The following is a 19,418-nucleotide window of genomic DNA, read 5'->3' as shown; positions in this document are numbered from 1 at the left end:
CACGAGTAAAACTGCTTGACGCCAGTGCTGTCAGCCGGGGCCATATAAACTTTGATGATCTCACTGGAGATATCAGCTGTGGAACGGACTTATGACGTACACATTACACTCATGATGTCGGATATAGGGGAGAGTGTGGGGTTCCGCTCCCCCACCATCAGGTTTTTTTAACTTCTTGCCTAAAAGCAAAATTCTTTCAACGACAGGATCGCATATGAGTACTCAGCTTGAAGAAACTAAAGGTTATCATGTAGAGATATTCAGTACTTTGTAAAAACTAAAACAAATACAAAAAATTGTTTTCTGCATCGAAGTTTGGACTACCCTCTCCCCCTTCCCCCAAATATTGAAGATGAGAACCGTGGTAAATCCAGTAGAAGTGAGCGTTCCAAGATCGACGAGAAGAGGCACGATGATGCAGATCAATGAAATTCCGGGAAGTATCAAACTGTAGTAAATCCAGAACACAATTCTTATGGGAGGAGCCCACAATCTCAGAAAGGTTTCATCGATAAAGAAAATCGAAAAAAATGAAACTTCTCAAGCTTATTTTATAATTAACAAAATGTCATGATCTGTTCTTACACAGAGCAACATCTCTTTAATTAGAAAGCTCTACAAGTTTTAATACGAAGTGCGAAAGCTTATGTTACAACAAAATGCATCGGACTGTTCTTTGAATAAAGCGACAGCTTTTTAATTACAAACTGCAAATGGTACTCATAGGAGCGAAAGTAATATTCCGAGGTGCGACAGTAATTTCAAAGAGCGAAGATTATATTACAAAGTGCGACAACCTTTTTATTAAAAAGCGAGTTAAGTGTACTTATAAAGTACGATAGTTATTGCAAGGGCGATGATTATTGCGACAGGAAGTTAAACAGGTGAAACACATCAACATACTCCAAGACAACGAAACTTTCCTAAACGGGTGAGGAGATCAAATAGTTAAGATGGACCAATCTAGCAACCAAAATAACCCAGCTTTTTTACGAAAGAGGCTTTCGTATTTCAATACGATTATGAACGATGGCTTTTGTCTGACGTACACGTTTCTCACGTGAAACGTTTATTCCATTCATATACGTTCATGAAGTATTATTTTAAACATAAGCTCAAGTTTCACAATACTGAGATAGTCTTGGCTCTCGTGGATTTGAATTTAGATCGATGTAGTGAATTGTATACGGTAATTTTCCTTTGAACTTAACATAAAAAAATAATGATTAGGGAGATTAAAGAGGGTGTATTGACAGCCGTCACTTAAAAATTACTATTCCGCATAATAGACATAAAATGTCAAAAAACAAAATTAAAGTCCTATTTTTAATTTCGTGTGTTATTTTCCCATTCCCACTCAGCTTTGTAACAGCCCCCCAGCACGCATCAACGCCGACAGGCTAAACAGCGTCAAATAGCTTGCTTCCATGTGATCGGATAACAGCCTTCACAAGCATGAAGTGGAAATACATTTATGTAAACAAACTCCGACGCCCCGAAAAATTTTAAGTCGTTTTCTCTGGCAAAGTGCTTTGGCTTGCGTTTTGATCTCTGGAAAGTTTATTGTTGGCTGGTATTCAGTCAATTTTCGTGAAATTTGATGATAATGTCAGAATTATAATGAACCCCAAAAGTGTGTCCCGGATTTTCGATTTTTCCTTATTTCTCGAGATATGGCGACTACATTGAAAACTTTGCTCAAGAGTGCTACTTTCAAGTTTAAAAGATAATAATCCAAAAATAACGAATCGTAAAAATACAAATCCCGGACACCCTTTCCAAGTTCAAAATATATGCAGATCACGTTCCGATATAAAAGAAACGTGTTGATTAAAATGCGTCGTCCTATAAACTTATCTTGTAAAGCGTCGCGGCGTGAGGGAATAAGCTCCCGTTCTGTTCAATGCATATCTCAAATCACTCTTTATTAAGTTTTAAGAAAATGTATTCTTTTACTGGAATAGGGCGCATAATTTTAGGCTATCTCAGTTTGAATGAAAGCGCTAATTTTCCATCTGTGATACTTTAAGCTCAAAGTATCACCTGCTTTAGATATCAAACGTTCACCGATCTTCGATGTCTTTTGCGTTTTTCTCTTTTGTCTTTTTCCGCCTGGCAGTTAAGAGAAAATGGGTTTTTTTCACAAGTGAGTGACATTTTTTCAGTACAGAGAACATTTAACTAAGTATTTAATTCATAGAAGAAACAAGGAAGTTCTTGTTAACGGACAAATTGACATATAAGGTTTTGCCTGACTCACGTGCAAACTTGGAAATGACAAATTAAGTAAAGAACCACAACCGCTGAACCTGTCATGTGACAGGAAACTTTCCGTCAGTTGATCAAACAAAGCGGAACTTGGAAATTTCACCACACGTATCACTATCTACAAATATCTAACTTCCGCCACGCTACAGCGTCCCTTGTCTTTTACCGTTTGGCAGTTCAAGATAATACTTTTAAATTTTTGTAACGCTCTCAGTGTTTCACAACTCAACCCATCTATTTCACCTGCTCCTCCTCCTTAGATAATTGCCATATCATGACCCTTAATAAATGCCATACTAGAAAATTATCCTCTGAATAATTATATATTTTTTTTCTTTTTGTTCTTTATTTATCGCTGCTGTTAGCTGACGCAAGGCATCAGGTGTTAAAAGTTCACTGGCCACTATCATGCTACTCCTGCCTCTCTTAGTGTCTTTTCCTTTACTGTTTAACTTGATGTTTGCCATGCAAATCAGCGCTCTCTATCGATATCCAACAGGCCGTGCTTCGTTTGGTAAATTCAAGTGCGACCCTTTCCATTTCTTATGGGAAGAGAAACTTACATCGTCCATGGTGGAAGATAAGTTGGACTGCACTTTCCTTTGTGTCGGTGAACCAAAGTGCTATTCGTTCAACATAGCAGTGTATCCTGACTCCAAAGGTCTTTATCTGTGTGAGTTATTGGCCACAGACAAGTACAGAGAGGCTGAAAAGGTTCATGCAAATGCTACCTTCCATCACTGCAATCCGTTGGTAAGATCTCTTCATATATTTGGTGCTTAACACTCTTCGTATTTCTTTAAATACAAACTGAATGATTCAAGGAATGTTTACTTTGTTTCTAGTCTCCATGTGAAAGCGCTCCTTGTAAGAACGGTGGTGTCTGTGTTCCTGAATATGAAAGGAACTCCTATCACTGTGATTGTCAGCCTGGATACAGGGGAACTCACTGCAAACGCGGAGGTATTCAATTCACTTTTTTCTCTTCGAAATGAGAGGTACAAACTCTAAAGTAGAAGTCATACGGTCGTCGTTAATTATATCTAAATGTCATTGAAAACTTTGTGCAACTGCTTCCATCTACATTTATAGTGTCCTCCAACATTTTTCCAATGTGAAAGGTGATGAAAAGTTCGACCTAAGTTGGCTGGTTTCTTCTTCATATCCATGGAAATAAAACTTTTGAGAGATCAAATTATATAATCTCTCAAATGGCTTCTCACGACATCACTTCTCTTTTTCGGCAAGAGCAGGGATAATCATTTGGGAAATAGTCTTTTTTTCGTGTCTTTTTGTTTTTCAGGAAATCGAACCTGCAGTGACATCAAACAATCCTACCCTGGGACTCCAAGTGACTCTTACGTCATCGATCCTGATGGAGAGGGTGGAGTGAAACCATTTAAAGTCTATTGTGACATGACTGACAAGGAAGGGATAGGAGTGACAGTTGTCAGTCACGACAGTGAAAGCAGAATGCTAGTGGATGGATTTAGTGGCCGAGGCCTCTATTCTCGCTCCATCAACTACACGGAGGCTGATATGGCTCAACTTGCGAACCTAACAGCTTCATCAGCTCACTGTGAGCAGTTTATAAAGTACGAGTGCTACCACTCACGGCTCCTCTACAATGGTAATATGTACGGCTGGTGGGTGTCACGTGATGGAGAGGACATGAAGTACTGGGGAGGAGTTGATTCTGTTGATTATAAATGCGCATGCGGCTTGAATAATACATGTGCAGACATTAACTACGGATGCAACTGCGACAAAAATGACAACACATGGCGAGAGGACAGCGGCTACCTTACAGACAAGACAAAGCTTCCCGTGAAGCAACTGAGGTTTGGAGATACCGGCTATACAGATGGTGATCAGGGAAACCACACACTTGGAAAGCTCAGGTGTTTTGGACTCATTTAAAAAAAACTGAAAAGTGCACTTTAACTATATACCCGCTATTTGCTGACTCACCTCATCTATCGCTGTAAACTCTAATGCTTTACATTTGTAAAAGCGGTTTGCAAATTTTCGCAAAGGAAATCGATGGATACATTTGAGTAGGAAAGTGAAAAGAAAACCTAGTTTTAACATATATTGCGTTCTTAATAAAATTAAGCATAACTTTAGGCGTTGAAGGCCCATTTTTACTGCTTGTAATTTTGAAACGGAGGTTGTCAATGATGTGGAAGGGATCTGTTAATACAATAAAACACACAAAGTGAAATCAAAGGAAAAGCCTGATCATCAGTAACGGATTTATGTAATATCGCAGTAGATCGCGACTTCACAAACCAGTGCCGTTTGCCTTGTCAGTCTCCTAACCTTCTGCCAGTTGTAGTTTTCAACAAACTCAGGGATCAAGATTTTTCTGCCTGAGAAACTCGTTGGAACAGAATCCCTTTGTTTAAAGTAAGCAAATTAAGTGAATTGCGCCAAGAAATAATTCGAATTCCCTATTCTAACTAAACCGCCGCTGAGCTCTCGGTCACTCTCCTGAGAATTTCAATAAACGAAAATCAAAATACTATCAAAACAAATATAAAACGTCATTAAAAAGACTGGCCATAAAATAATGCAGGTGGTAAAAATGAATTGTTTATAATTTAACTTCCAGCATGAATGAAGAAAGCATAACTTTTTTTAACGTTTTATTTGCATTAAAAATACACCGGTAATTCTGTGGAAAACAATTCACGAAGTTACGTAATCCGAAATACAAAGTGAATTGAGTTTATATCTTGTATCCGTTTTTATATTCGAATATATTTTGAATTACATTCTCGCAAATATTTATTCCATTCAGCCTTTCTATTTATTTTCAGAGGTGAAACATATCTCTTAACTGGAAGGCAAAACTGAAACCAAAGTTAAGAATGAAAAATTACTCTCTTTTTCGTGTTTTTAAATTAAACAAAACATTCTACACTTTAGACTAGATATTAACAAAACGGCTTTGGTGGAAACCTTGCACTTTGTCAATTATCGTATTTAGCTGTATGCTTCGTGCGTTTGCATTGCAAATTTTCGTTGTTACATACAGATATAGAGGATATTACATGGCCGCTTGGGGAAACGAATTTTATCTTCGAGTGCTGAAAGTATCTCTCATTCATCATCTCTCAAGTGAGCGAAGCTCACTCGTGAGAGATACTTTCAGCACTCGAAGATAAAATTCGTATCCCTAAGCGGCCATGTAATGTTCTTTTTATTTTATAGATACTGATGAAATTCCTACATAAAAGACAACTTTTTTTTTATTTCAAAAGAACCGACCGCGCGCCTAAGTGGGAAGCTCTCTTGCTAATCATGTTAGTAACCATGGCGACACCACTATCCTCACACGTGAAAGATAAAGACGGTATCTTCACTGCGCGCGATGAAGATTTAATTTTTTACTAAAAGGAAAATCGTGGAATTTCATCAGTATCTATATAATAAATAGAGGATACCACACGGCCGCGCTTGGATACGAATGCTATCTTTTGGTGTAAATGACAACTCTCACGAGTAAGTTAGGAGAACAAGCAAGAGATGTAACAAATAAAAGGGACCACGTTGCATTTGTATCGAAAGTGAACATATAATTTTTGGTTGATTATGTAGATAAAGATTACTATTTAAATCGAAGACAGTTTCCTCATTCATTTGTAAGAGCATCGAATGCAGAATCACTCGCGCGTTACTTACCTCGTCGAAAAGCTACATAAAAACTCAAAATGACAAATATTTTCTTAAAGTGAAATTCAACCTTGGTAATGTTTAATATACAAGAAATAGATAACACTTCGTTGCAGTTAGAACCGCCATTTCGAAAAATCCGGTTACGTTTGAAGAATCAATGGTACCTTCACTACGCCCGTCGCAGATATGTTTTCAAAGCAAGATCTTTGCAATCTTATAAGGATCTGTGAAATCTCTTTCTTGGGCACGTTCGTATTATTTAAAAATTGGATTTCCTTTCAAGCAGTGGGCTTTTGAATTCCAGCCGAGATACTACTCATTCGACTAACTGCATGCAAAGTAACGGCGACAAAAACGACCTTTCTTCTTTCAATCGAAAATGTTCTCATTCTAAAACAACTCTCCCAGATTTTGAAATGTGCATGTTAAAACTGTGTCTAGTCGAAAAGATGGCCATCCTTTAATTTTTAAAATTGAATAAATAAGTGTTTTCACATGCCATGGCATTTATTCTTAAAGCATTTACAGTAGAACCCGTATTTAGGCGTGGTGACCGCTAAATACAACTTGACCGCTCGATACAGGTTCCACAAAGGGGAAAATTTAAGGGAACCGCTATTTAATGTCGTGAATGACCATTTAATGTATTTATGAGCGACCGCTCATAGAGGTGACCGCTTAGTAGAGATGAAAATTACAGTAAATGAGGGGTAACAATTTCGGGGCTCTGACAACCGACCGCTTAAAACAGAGTGACCGCTTAATTCAGGTTCAAATGTAATATGTAACCCTAACCCTGAGATCATACAGAAAAAAAAAAGTTTCTCATGAACCACTTCTCATGTGATAACATTCAGTGTTTATCCGGAAAGGCATTGAACTCATCACTGAAGTAAGTAAAATTGTGCAATTGCTCTAGGAAATATAACCGGTTTGACGTCACGGAGACATACGTATCGCACACAATTAAGAGTACCCAAAAGCCTCCACACCCCGCACCCAAGACACTGAAAACAAATTAAAAATACATGTGTTCCATCAATAATCTTATACAATACTTAGAGTTTTATTGATATATACAATGCTTACTTCGCCTCTTCACATAAGCTACCGCGATGTTTTCGACTAACAACAGAAGATTACGTTTGCTATAATTTAGACACTTCAATTTGCTTAATGGAAAGATATCCTCTTGCTGTGTGTTCTTTAGTTTGCAGTTCTGTAGATCCTTCTTATTTTCTTTTCATTTTTGTTTTATTGTTTTCTGTAGTTGTGTTTTTTTAGCTAACGGACCTAGGTAAATTTTGACCTTTTCTGCCTTTGAATTTGAGTTCAATTGAGTCAACAAAATTTTCATGCGTAAACTTCCCAGCCAGACGAATCGTATCAATGCTGAGCACCAGTTTGACAAGTCGAACAATCGAGCCATGAGTTCTGGTAAATCTCAGTAAGGGCATTCGAGGAGTTCCGTTTCTTCTTAACGGACGCTATTGAACACCCTGACGCGAGGTCGGATTCCAATACCTTGCGTTGCATAAGCACGTTGCGAAATAAAGCCGCAGGCTCATTCAGTCGTCAGACTTTGCGTTGTCACGTGTGATCTTGGTCTCGGTGTCCCACAGTCAAGGACTGGCACTACGACCTGTTGTTTTTGTGTGTTAACGCACTCCTTCCATGAAAGTTGCGTCAAGATGCCGAATAAGAGTTCTCATAAAAGTCATCTCTTTTCGCGTATTTTCAAAAATTTCCTTGGGATCGTCAGAGGGACAACGAAGGCAGTTTGGCGCCCAAACCATGGCCAAGTTATTTACGTCCATCTTTGTTATAACGCACATATGAGGGAGTGAGAAAATCTGCAAACAACAAAGGAAGCTGAAAGTTTTCCAAAAAAAAAAATGTTTTCAACTATGCAAGTGTTAACGATGTTAAGGATTAGGACGCCCAGCCTTCGAACTTCGAAATTCGAATTAAAAAAAACCCAACAAGTGAAAACAAAGAGACTCCATGTATGCAGAAGCGCTACAGTCGTGGTCTCGATCGTTTGTCACCCTTGATCACAGAGCACCCGATAAATTACCTTATTTCCCAAATAAGAGGAGAGTACAATTCTTTCCCCACATTTTGCTCGGTAAATGATCTTAGGTAATAACTTAACTATAGTGCACAGCGGTTAGCAGCGTAAATTAACCAAAGAGAATAGTGAGTCTAGAGAGGCTCTATACATGCGTACCTGTAAAAATCTAATGAGATACGAGAGGACGAGTCTGTTGACTTCAGGAAGAGACATCGCAAGTGCCACAGCCACTGTAGCGTCATCACAGTTGTTAACGCACCTTTCAGTAGGAACGAGTCGAGGAAACATGACGTGCAACAGGCATTAATAATAAATGTATATCGCCTTTTTCAAGACCACAATATAATTAATAAAAAGGCGTAAGTTTCTAAAGAAACTGTAGTGCTGTGTCGGTGTGAGTGTAAGGTAATTTAACTTTGTCACTTGAGTTGATAACATAAATTGGCCGCCGTTAAGAGTTTCAAAGCTAACCTATTGAGCATTAATCCTTCAGTTTCGCTCTGACAAAGGGCTAACCCTCGAAATGTCAGCTTTGAAACTCTTAACGGCGGCCAATTTACATTATCAACTCATTCGATAATACAATTACCCCACAATACAATAACCCATGGCTAGCCAAAGCTCGAACCCAGATCTCTCGATTCAATGTCCAGCGTGCTACTTCCCACGTGACCACAATCACTGTTGGTGCATCAGACTAAAGACTCAGCGCACTTAACACTGCAAAATTAATTTCATTTCAAAGGATATTAAAACAGTTCCGGTATAAGAGGTTCGTGAAGCTCCCTGAACCAAAGTTTCAGAAGTGACGCAGGTACATGGGGATCTGTAATTCCAGTGGGAGCCTCCCATTTGTCAAGCCTGATTTTCTGGGAGTTTACTTCGTCGATGTCTCCAGGAACCCTGTGAAGACAAAGAAAAACGGTCACCTAGTTGGTGTTGTTCACGCCACTCTCTGTTCTCGTGCGCGCTGTTTATTTCATTATTTGTCAATTTAAAATACAACTTTCTTAAGTTAGGACTAAGATGTAAACGGGTTCCCATTTGAAAGAAGCCCATATAACGCTTACGAAACCGACACTATTGTTGTAGCATGCGTAGCAGCCATTTCGTTTCCTTTTATCCAAGCGTGAGAAGCGAGAACAGAGCGTGTGCTGCGAAGCGACAAGGTTTCCTTCCTACTCCTCCCATATGCTCGTAGCCTTTTTGGGTCGCTTTCGCCTCACGGTATCGAGCAGCTCCCGCTCCGCTAACACTTCTCCTGCTTGGAGAAACAAAAAGACCTGCTGCACAGGCTCTGTGGTTGACCCTTTAAGAAAATGAAGGCGAAGACGTTCTACCTTACCTGAAAATACCTTCCGTTGAAGCACCTTGGTGCTCTAGCACCGACTCAGCCAAGGTTGGTAAAATCCATGGCAGTTTAAGTGTAGGGAAACGCTCGGCCTGCGCCTCCATGATGTCCTCAAGGGTGGCACCAAACATGGATGGGTGGAACACGGAGGACTGGGAATAAAAAAAAAAACAAAAAAACAAATAAAATACATATAAAAGAAATTTTCTTTTAAAAAGTGAATGATGGGTCACGAATTAGTTTTCAGAGCCAAGACAAGACAAGACATCTAGAAAGCCTAAAGGATACAGAAGATGATGACGAAGAAACAAAAGGGCTTTCACTTTGGTGACTGAGCTCTGAAGCGCTATGAGTCAGGATCAATTCGCTGCTGGTCTTCATCCAACGATCAAAATGTGACTTATCTCACGTATACATCCTTCGTTTTATGTTTTGTATTTGTTTCTTCCTCTTTTTTTCTTGCTTTTCTCTGCGATTTTTTTAATACAGACTAGGAGGCTTAGTGAGTCCCACATAAAGATATAAACGAATACCTCTCTCCCTGTCCCTCCGAAAGAAAACGTCCGTCTTTTATTTGCAATTCAGCTTTGTAGTTGTTGTTTCTAACGCTTCCGCTTGTAAACTCTCATCGGTTCAAGTAATCCCTATAACTATTCTAAAAGGCTAGGACCACCACAATGTAATACGCGATGCTTTGACCCAAGAATTATTTCAGAATGCTTAAAACTTCTTGTGCCAGCCAACATGTGGTCAGCAATAACGATTGCTGGTTACAGGAAGTCAAACAACCTCGATGCAAAGTGCCCACGAACGACGATGAGCTGAGTTAAAATATTCTGCTCTTCTTCATAAATGGGTTTATTTTATTCGCCGAATTACCTTCGCCTGTTGAATTTCCTCGATGCTTGGTTTCCTGAGGCCGCGCTTGGCACCAGTTCTAGCCATTCTTTTGAGTCTCACGGAGCAATGCCTGATGTAGTATGTTAAAGAGATCTGAAATAAACAACATTCAGACACAACAGGAAATTTAATCAAATAATTATGGTGAACAAATGTTAACCGACTCAATGTAATTGGAGGCTGCGAAAACTGAAAAGAGAGATTTCTAATCTAACTGCCGTGGGCATGGGACGGAATAGAAAGGAAAGTAAAACTAGAGAATTGCTTAAGTTGAAACTGTCGTTAGGTTGTTTCTGTTCCAATATAAGTCAACATGACTTATATCGATACTTATTGTTGTTGTTATTGTTGATCTTTATTTGTAACTTTTCTTTTCATTTTTCTAATTTTGTTTTGTTGTGTTGTATTTTGTTTTATTATTGTTATTATTTTTTTTTTTTGGGGGGGGGGGGGGGGGTTTCCAAATCTGAGGATTTGGTGAGAGGTTCAGCGGCGCTTCCGCAGAAATGAGCCAGGGAAGCTGCGAGAGGAATGGGAAGGAGTAAACTACAAAACGGGTTTTCCGTCGTTCTCACGGTATCACTTCCGTCCTTTGAACTGCCGCCTTAATTTTCACCAAATGACGGAAAAACCGTCAGCAACGCAAGCTACCGATTATTTATCTTTTTACGAGGACTGACCTCTTTCCGTTCGATGTCCTCCAAGTTTTTATTGAGATACCCATCTAAGTAGGAGTAAAACTTAGTTGAAGGAGGAAAAAGAGCCAGACAAATTGCCATCAGCTCCCAGCCACTGCGCAAACTCTCCCTAAAAGAATGTAGACGTGAATAAATAAAATATAATAAAAGAACAAATTCTATCGACGACTTCACAACAGAACTACAACTTAAGGCGCCAACCTTAATTCGGAACTGGTTGATAGGACCACAAAATATCGTTGTAGACCAGCCACACCCAATCACACCAGTAAATTCCTACGGCATACAGTTTCCATTATAAAGATGGACGTTGGTAAAAACTTAAGTAAAAGTTTCGCAAAAAAAGGCATATTCATTTTCGACTAATTACTAAACTCCCTTCTGATTTCTGGGTCGTTGTCATGATTGGGTATTGGTCTGCTATGTTGGATACCAACCAAAACACCAGTTTCTTAAAAAGTACTTACAGCCTAAAGTTGTCAGTGGTCTGTTTACAAAGTTGAAGGTAAATTTCATCCCGTAATACAGGAGTGTTCCAACCCTTTGTGGTGAGTTCTAGAGCCAGCCTCTCTGGAGTTTTCCCTTTGATGGATCGATCGCCCATATAGCCAAGAATCAGTTTAAAGGTATCAATTGCGTCCTTTTTTAACTGCCTATCTTGTATAAGGATCAATGGTTTTTTGATTGGCACCTGTTAATCGAACCAAAAACACGCCAATGAAAAAAGGGCGAAGTTAGGTAACAGTTGGTTCTCTCGAAGAACTATTTTAATTGTGAATCATATTAGTTCCCTGCGACTTCAAAGTCTCTGAATCTAACGAATACGTTGTGGGCTTGCAGGTATTCTATTTCTGACAGAAAATTCACCGCTCCCCTTTGCAGCGCCAGGCTACCAACGTTTTGGTCACCACAGCATGCACAAAAATAATGAGAACTAGAACTGCAGTAGACGTACGCGTCGCTGCAAGTGTTTGACGATTAAGAAGCTAGCTACATACACTGTTATTTTAATTGAGTGTCTAAAATGGTCTGGAGTTAAACTGAGATAAACATAAAATGTTGCAAATGTTCAGCCACTTTCTTTAATTAAAAAAAATTTGCCTCTTTGTTGCGTAAAAGTCCAAAAACGATTGCCACGTGGCTTTCTCTTTCTTTTAATAAAATTCATTGATATCTTCACTTTTTCCAGTTGACTTAACTTAAATTTCTGGCGACTATTACATCAAGGCATTTTAAGTCACTTAATGGCGACTGTGAAATGTTGATCTCGGAGCTGTCCTTCGGCTCCGCCGCTACTCTAAAAAAAAAACATACCTTTGACCAAGACATCATGCTGGCTAACGATATTCTCTTCCGTCTGAAGACACCTTTCTTATGTTGACTTAAGTACTCTTCATATGCGCCAAGAGCTCGTATGAGTGGAGGCTTCGAACCGGGGATGGAATGTGAACGTTCCTGAAAAATACAATCCAATTTTTCTGTAAATCTCTTGATTTGTGACCATCTTCTCCATGTACCAAACTTCAAAGATATGACTAGAGTCAGGAATGAGGATTAATACTTCAACGATAAACGAAATAACGTATTCTTTGCCACGAGTAATAAAACGTTATCATGAATATGGGTCACTGCCTTCATGAAACGCCAAATTCTCAGAACTAGCCAACAAACAAAGTTGTGGCAATCAGTTGGGAGAATCAACTCCTGGCTCTTCGAAGTGAAGCGGTTGGAAAGGCTCAAAATCAACATACCAAGGTATTGTGTTTCGACGAGCCAGTGACTGGTGAGGCAATCGAAGATGGTCGACTAAGGCGCGGCAAAGTACTCGGTGCCCCCACTGACTTTGTTTCCATCTCGTCATCATCATCATCATCGTCGTCATCATCTCTCAGATCTTTCAGCACACTGTCGCTCACTTGCCTCTGATGCCTGAGGGAACGGATACTTACCTGACTCTCGTTAAGTGTAGGTGGTGCACAGGCCTCTACAAGGCGCGCTGTGGTAGCTGGCATTCCACCTGCCCTGAGTTTAATGCTCAGAGAATTATCTAAAATGTCCTGGTGTCCTGTGATTATGAAAATAACAGATTCCCTTGATTGTTCAAAAGTGCTTGATGGTTCAAAATAGTTAAGGCGGCGGGCAGAACGATTAATATTTCTAGTCCACAGTAAAATAACGATATCGATGGGAGTTTTAAAACGGGAAAGGACCTTTTAAAACGCAGTTGCTTAAAACTTTCACCTTCACAAATGATCACATTATAACGTCTTCTCTGAAAAATCGGCTGTGCTGCCTGTAAATAAATTGAAACTACAGATAAATTTCAAAGATATAGATGATACCTTTATTAGAGACAATGGGCTTTCTGCTATCAACAAATACAGAATCATTGTCTCTGTCTAACTTCTGTGCAGCGCTATTGGCTAGAATGCTTCTGGATGCACTTTCCACCAGTTGCCGTGCTCGCTCAATAGTTCCAGAGGGACTCAGGTGGTCATCACAGGAGCTAATAAAAAAAAGGAACATGTCATGAATGTCGATGGACCAAAAAGAAGTTTCTTAGTTGCTTGCCCTGGTTAAGGAAACCACATGCATATAAAAAGGGACATAGGCGAACTCTATGAAATGGGGGGGTATTTTGTTACACTTTTGCTTGTTTCTGCGCAAATACAGCTTACAGATTAATAGGAGTTAGATATCTTCTCATTCTTGCCACTCTAAGCCTGTTAACCTAGTGAATCCACTTACAACTCCAATTCTCAATCTTTACAAGGTCAAACCAGTTCATCCTCTTGCAACTATTGCAAAAAAGGACATGAACCTTTTGAAATTTTACCGTAGATGTATGTTTGGCATTGAACGTTCTATTATAGCCAAAATTTCTGAGCACTAACTCATCTAAATGTGTATGCCGTGACAAAGTTCCTGATGGAGTTAATTGCCCTTCATCATCTGTATTAGTCCCCTTTCCACTTTCTCCACTATCACCACAAGGTACATTGGGAGCAGGCATGTCGAGTTCTGGTAGAGGAAGCTCGGGTGATTTCCGTTTATCCAAGTCATTTTCAGCAACGCCTGAATCTTCTTCACTGGCCTCTTTGCAGCTTTCATCAGCAGCTTGTTCAGTTGGTTCATCTTCATCAGGCTCCTGATCTGTTCCATTTGCAACAGGGGTGGCTTTCAGGATGGTTTCATCTCCAGTATTTGACTGTCATTGACAAATCAAAACTTTTATGAACAGATTTACATTTATTCTCTTGGCTTGCATGCCTTTGTAAATCTCCATTTCCTTTTACATTAGATTGTATGGTTGACATTACCCCTTCAAACCCTAAGAGTGACCAGCATATAATTTCTCCCTAAAGTATTCCTTAAAGATGATGAAAATAGAGAAAATGACTGGCAGCCTAGGAAGCTTGGATTGTTGAATAAATGAATTCTCCTAGTGAATACCAAAGAAATGTATACAGAAGAGGAAGGAGAAAATGGATACTGATGTTAAGGTGCAAGGATTGAAATATAAAGTTATGGCAACAGGAGAATTTGATAAGTCACAGGAAAAGTCCACCATAGTTTAGCCAAAGAATTTTGAAAGGTTGCCAGAGAATCCTCTGATTTATGATGGCTATTAACACACTAACATTAAAACATCGCTTCTCTAGGAATTTTCCCTTTGTCACCAGTAAGTTTTTTAACTACAGATTAAACTGTAAATGATATTGAGTTGCTACATTTTTACCTGTTTGTCATCCAAAACCTCATCCTTTACACTAGCCTCTGCATCATTCTTCTTATGCTCTCTTGAGCTTGTTCTTTCTCTCTTCTCCCTACTGCTTCCATGCCGACGTGAGGAAGATCCCTCCCTTGGCACCCCATCCTTTCTTCTACTACTTTCCCTCCTTGATGAGGAACCATCACCATGGCTACTGCTACCCTCTTTCCTGAGACTTCCATCTCTCCTTCTTCTCTCTGAGCCTTCACGCCTAGTTGATCCTTCCTTTCTTTCCAATTCTTTAGCTTTAGCTGCCCTACGCTTTTCCCTTGCTTTCAGAGTCTTTTTTATTGAAAATGCAAAATAGTCATGTTAGAATTCTGTCAGCAATTACTCATTCCTATCACCCATTCTTAGGCATAAAGTTGAAAAAAACGACAGCCATACCAAAGTTTTAAGCAACAAAAATTCTTTTTCACAAAATTTTTCCTTACAATATCAAAACAACATCAAGCAGACAATCAACAGGAATACTGAAAATTATTATCCATTAAATATTTTTGCTCACGCACCATTGGTTTACACACACCCAGCTAAATTCCCAATTTTTTCACACCATATGTCTTCTACGAGTGGTTTTTGTTTAAAATTTCATTTAAGATGAGAGCATGTTTTGTGGATGTTACAGAAGGAAGGAAATATCTATTTTGTTCATACCAGAGAACACTCAATTGAAATCATCCCATGCTGCATACAGTAAGCTGTTTGTATTAAATATTTTAAATGCATTGCAAAATATTTGAAGGATAATGAACACAATAGCCTCTATTTTGCACAAAAATAATCTCATGTATTTGTCCTTAGACATTATTGGTTCCTAGATTCTCACAGTTTTCCTCAAGCTTTGCACAAGGAAAAATATTTGCATCTTGGAACAGATAATTTCTGTAGACAAATATCTGTGTATATTTTGCCCCAAATAGAGGCTATTGTTTATATCAAGAATTATAATTATGTTTATATATTGTCCAATACCAAATTCTCTGAACCAACATCGTAAGAGTTGTATGGTAGACAGTGAGGAGAATTACAAGGTGATCTTGGGAGTGGAACAGTTAAAGAAGGAAAGGCTGGGAGGAAAAAATAGAATTGGAAGTGAGGAAGAAATCTGAAAAAAGTCCTACTTCAGTGTAAAATAAGAATACAATAGCTCACCTGTAGCCTAGCAAGCGGAATTATCTCAGAATCTTTAGGTTTATGCCAAACTGTAGTCTGTGTTCCAGCACAGTAATAGTAGTAGCGTCGTGTTTTCTGGTCGTACAATTCCCACCATTGGCTGTCATTTGCTTTCCTTCTGCATTTTCAAACAAATCCAAGATTTTACAATTGTTGCTTGTTCATAAAAAAGACCTTCACTTCACATGTTAAGAGGCCCAACTTTTGAAGGTCTCTTATCGTTTGTTGTTAATTCATAAAAATGACTATTAGAAAGTTGCTTGTAAAAACTTAAGCAGACTTGTACTAAATTGGTGATAGTTAATATAACAACCATTGTTTCTCTTGCATAAAGAAACTCTCACTTACATCTCTCAAAAGAAAAAAAGCACATTTGATGCAATGTAATGACATCCTCCTACCCATGAAAAAGTTACCTTATTTAACTTAAGACCATAAACACTTCAAAATTAAAATAATATACACAGCTTGATTCAGGACTCAAGACACTGATCATTAAATTATGATTTTAATTTCATATCTAAATACCAAATTTACTCCTACTACCCATGACAGCTAAAAGAGCTGCCTTCTGAAATAAAGTGAATCAACTTACACTCTTTCTCCATCAGGAGGTTCCCATAAACACTGGCCACTTTTGAGGTTGGCATACATTGGGTCCCCTGTGCGGGGCTCAATAATTTCGACCCAGTCTGACCTTAAAAGTTGATGTTAAGACCACAATTAGTTCATGTGTAACAAGCATGTTGGGCATAAGATATATGAAAAACTGATAAAGACATGCACACACAGGTAATTATACATTTTAAGAACAAAGGGATTTTAATAAAAGCTACAGGCTTTCCTTTATCGAAAAGGCCACCTGTTCTAATATCAGCAGCCATTTATCAAAAGAGGTTGTGTTTCTGCAAGTTCTGTCTTATATCACCTTCAGTAAACCAAAAATGTGTTTTTGGGGCTAAATCCATTTATAAACATGCTACAAAAACAAAATAAAAGTAGAAACATTGGTCAACTAAAATTTGTAGCAACAAGCAACAGTATTCATTTTTCAATTCATCCACTAATGGGAGACAGAGCTGAATAAAATCTCCAAAGATCACATATACACCTATAAATCCAGATTAACAGTACTGTGTAAATTGATTTGGCAGTGGGTGTAAACATGTTGAAAGCCTTAAAATCCTTCATCCATTAAAACTGTTGTTAGCAAAGATGAAGACTGCCCAGCTCGCATATTGATAATTTGTTTTAGCCCAATCTGCACAAAATGCATTCTTGCATATGAAATACAATAGTTTGTAGCTAAATTTCAGCAAATGTGCATGGACAAAATTATGGTGTGCAAAATACATTTTGTACCCCTGTTAAAGAATAGTCTCCAGCAAAAGCTTTGAGCTTAACCTTAACCTCCATGTTCACCTCTTTGCCTAGAGAAAAAATACATCATCTCTCCACTTTCAAAATTCCGCCACTTTAGTCTACTGTTGCTAGAATTTAAATCATTATCCCACAAAAGTTCCTAACATGTGCATATGTGTTTCAGCTCTCTCCTAACAGGGTTAAAGAGAGTTTAAGATGGACCTAAAGGCAGCAAATTTCCCACAGTTTTAAGCAAAATTTAATCTCTCAGAATAGAAATATTTCCCAAAAAAGTGACTCTAGAAGAAACATGTAATTGTATTTATAAAAGGCAAAAACAATTATCACATAATAGTTCTCAAAAATGACATTATGCAGAGTTTAACTAAGAAACTAAAACGTATGTAAAATGCAAATTAAAAGCTAATTCATTGCTTCTCAGATTGAATCAAGGATTGTAAACACTCACAAATCTTGAAAAAACTTATTGATGGCAGTGCTCCAAGATCAATAAAAACAACCCGCAAAATTGAATGAACAACATTAAAAACTCAATTAGCACCATATCAAAGAAATCATAATTTATTTTAGGGCTCATAAGATAAATAATTTACAAGCATACTAGGTTAAAACAATTTAGAACATGATGAAAACAAAAAGGTAAGGAAATAGAAAAAACAAATTGTTCTAAGTTTAGCAATCAAAACTTAAAAAAAAAGATGTAAGATTTAAGCTGAATAATATCTGAAGCGTGTCGTAAAAGAAGCCGAATATATTCTTGTATTCGTGTACTCAAGTGTGATTTACATTATACAGTATATCACCCGCACCTCATTGAAAATTAACAACCTCCTTCTTGTTCATCGATAATTAACAAATTAAGAGTATACAACGGGTGTATCATAACCAAAACATTGTGTTTTCGGCTGAACATGCGAACTAAGAGGGTTAACATTTCATTTTTAAGCACATGTTGCTTGCTAAAATGAACTTTTCGTGACAAGCCGCTTGGAAGATAGATCTAATTGTTCTAGAACAAATACATTTCTAAGAACTTCCGACTAAATAATTCGTACAGAAATTTGAACATTTTCTTCAATTTTAGCACAAATTTGATATTAAAAATATGTAATCGATCGATCGCATCTTAACGCAAAACCGAATAAAATTTTTTAGACGCAATTTTTGGAAATTATAGTTATGGGACTTTGCGTATGGTTTGTAGGTTGATCGGGCAATTTCAATTTTGTTTATACACAATGTTATTGTGAAACATATGTTCTATCTTGCTTGGAAATATGTTTGCTTCGATTGGCACTAACGAAATTATGTGGAGTGATTGAAACTGGTCGAATAGCTAGATGTACTAATCAGAGATAATTCGGTTGTCTTTTCGAGTGAGTGCGTTGAATTGACACCAGCAAATTTTATGCTTGAGTGGAATCGAAGCAACTTGAAAGAACCAAACAGAACGCGAAGACTGCAGAAACCATATAGAATTTTTTAAAAGATAGTCAAAAGCTAGAAGATGCCTTCTGTTGTAAATCATGTACCTAGAATAGTTGTAATGTTATAAACGTTATTCCGAGTTATGTACAATTTCCTACTTTTCGTCGTTGATTGTTCATTCAATTTTCTTCGCACCAAGCTTGACGCCAAAAACACTTCGTTCATTTCAACACCGGTAGATCATATTCTCAAATCCTACATAATCCTAACTGAGCAAATAACCAACTAAAGGAAAAAAATGCCACTTGCTTTGTCAATTCATGAACAGGCGTATTTATTTCATCCGAGCAGGTTAACCCCCTATCGGTGGGAAATTCGCTGCCTTCACACGACCTCTTGAGAAATAGAGCCGAAACGGATGATTGATTATGTAAAACTTACTTCTCAGCCATTGAAGATTTCGATGGTAGTGAAGATCCTACGTAAAAAATAGCGGTTGTGCCATAAGCTGGACGTCAATCCACCAAATCGCTTGGCCATCCTCCATCGCTTACATGACTACTGGCGGTTTTCGTTTACGCGGCGCGCCTCCGTTTTAGAGAGGTCTGGGCTAAGCTTGGACCCAGAGTTTCTCGGAATAAATATTTAGCTATGTGGGGCGGGAGGGTAAGTATTGTGGCCTGAATT

General features: G+C 38.2%; 2 protein-coding genes across 2 annotated transcripts in view; one reads left to right on the top strand and one right to left on the bottom strand.

Annotated features, from left to right (window-relative positions):
* Window positions 1–2,603: 2,603 nt before the first annotated feature.
* The window catches only part of LOC113680733 (EGF and laminin G domain-containing protein), a 438,917-nt gene continuing 422,102 nt past the window's right edge, over window positions 2,604–19,418 (top strand). Inside the window, 3 exon segments of the mRNA XM_089200707.1 lie at window positions 2,604–3,021; window positions 3,114–3,231; window positions 3,572–4,201. Coding sequence (XP_089056833.1) covers window positions 2,677–3,021; window positions 3,114–3,231; window positions 3,572–4,201 — 1,093 coding nt within the window. The 5' untranslated portion in view covers window positions 2,604–2,676.
* LOC113665078 (uncharacterized) lies at window positions 6,994–19,328 on the bottom strand. Its single transcript, XM_089200700.1, has 15 exons — window positions 19,173–19,328; window positions 16,516–16,617; window positions 15,900–16,038; window positions 14,712–15,026; window positions 13,867–14,180; window positions 13,315–13,478; window positions 12,724–13,037; window positions 12,287–12,427; window positions 11,440–11,663; window positions 10,955–11,081; window positions 10,254–10,367; window positions 9,369–9,526; window positions 8,774–8,926; window positions 8,180–8,288; window positions 6,994–7,802 (listed from the first exon to the last, which is right to left on the bottom strand). The coding sequence occupies exons 1-15, from the start codon at window positions 19,181–19,183 to the stop codon at window positions 7,608–7,610; spliced, it is 2,580 nt and encodes an 859-aa protein (XP_089056826.1). The 5' UTR covers window positions 19,184–19,328; the 3' UTR covers window positions 6,994–7,607.

Source organism: Pocillopora damicornis, chromosome 3 (assembly GCF_964200805.1).
Source record: "Pocillopora damicornis chromosome 3, jaPocDami1.2, whole genome shotgun sequence".
Lineage (NCBI taxonomy): Eukaryota > Metazoa > Cnidaria > Anthozoa > Scleractinia > Pocilloporidae > Pocillopora > Pocillopora damicornis.
This window is presented reverse-complemented; position numbering and strand designations above follow the sequence as displayed.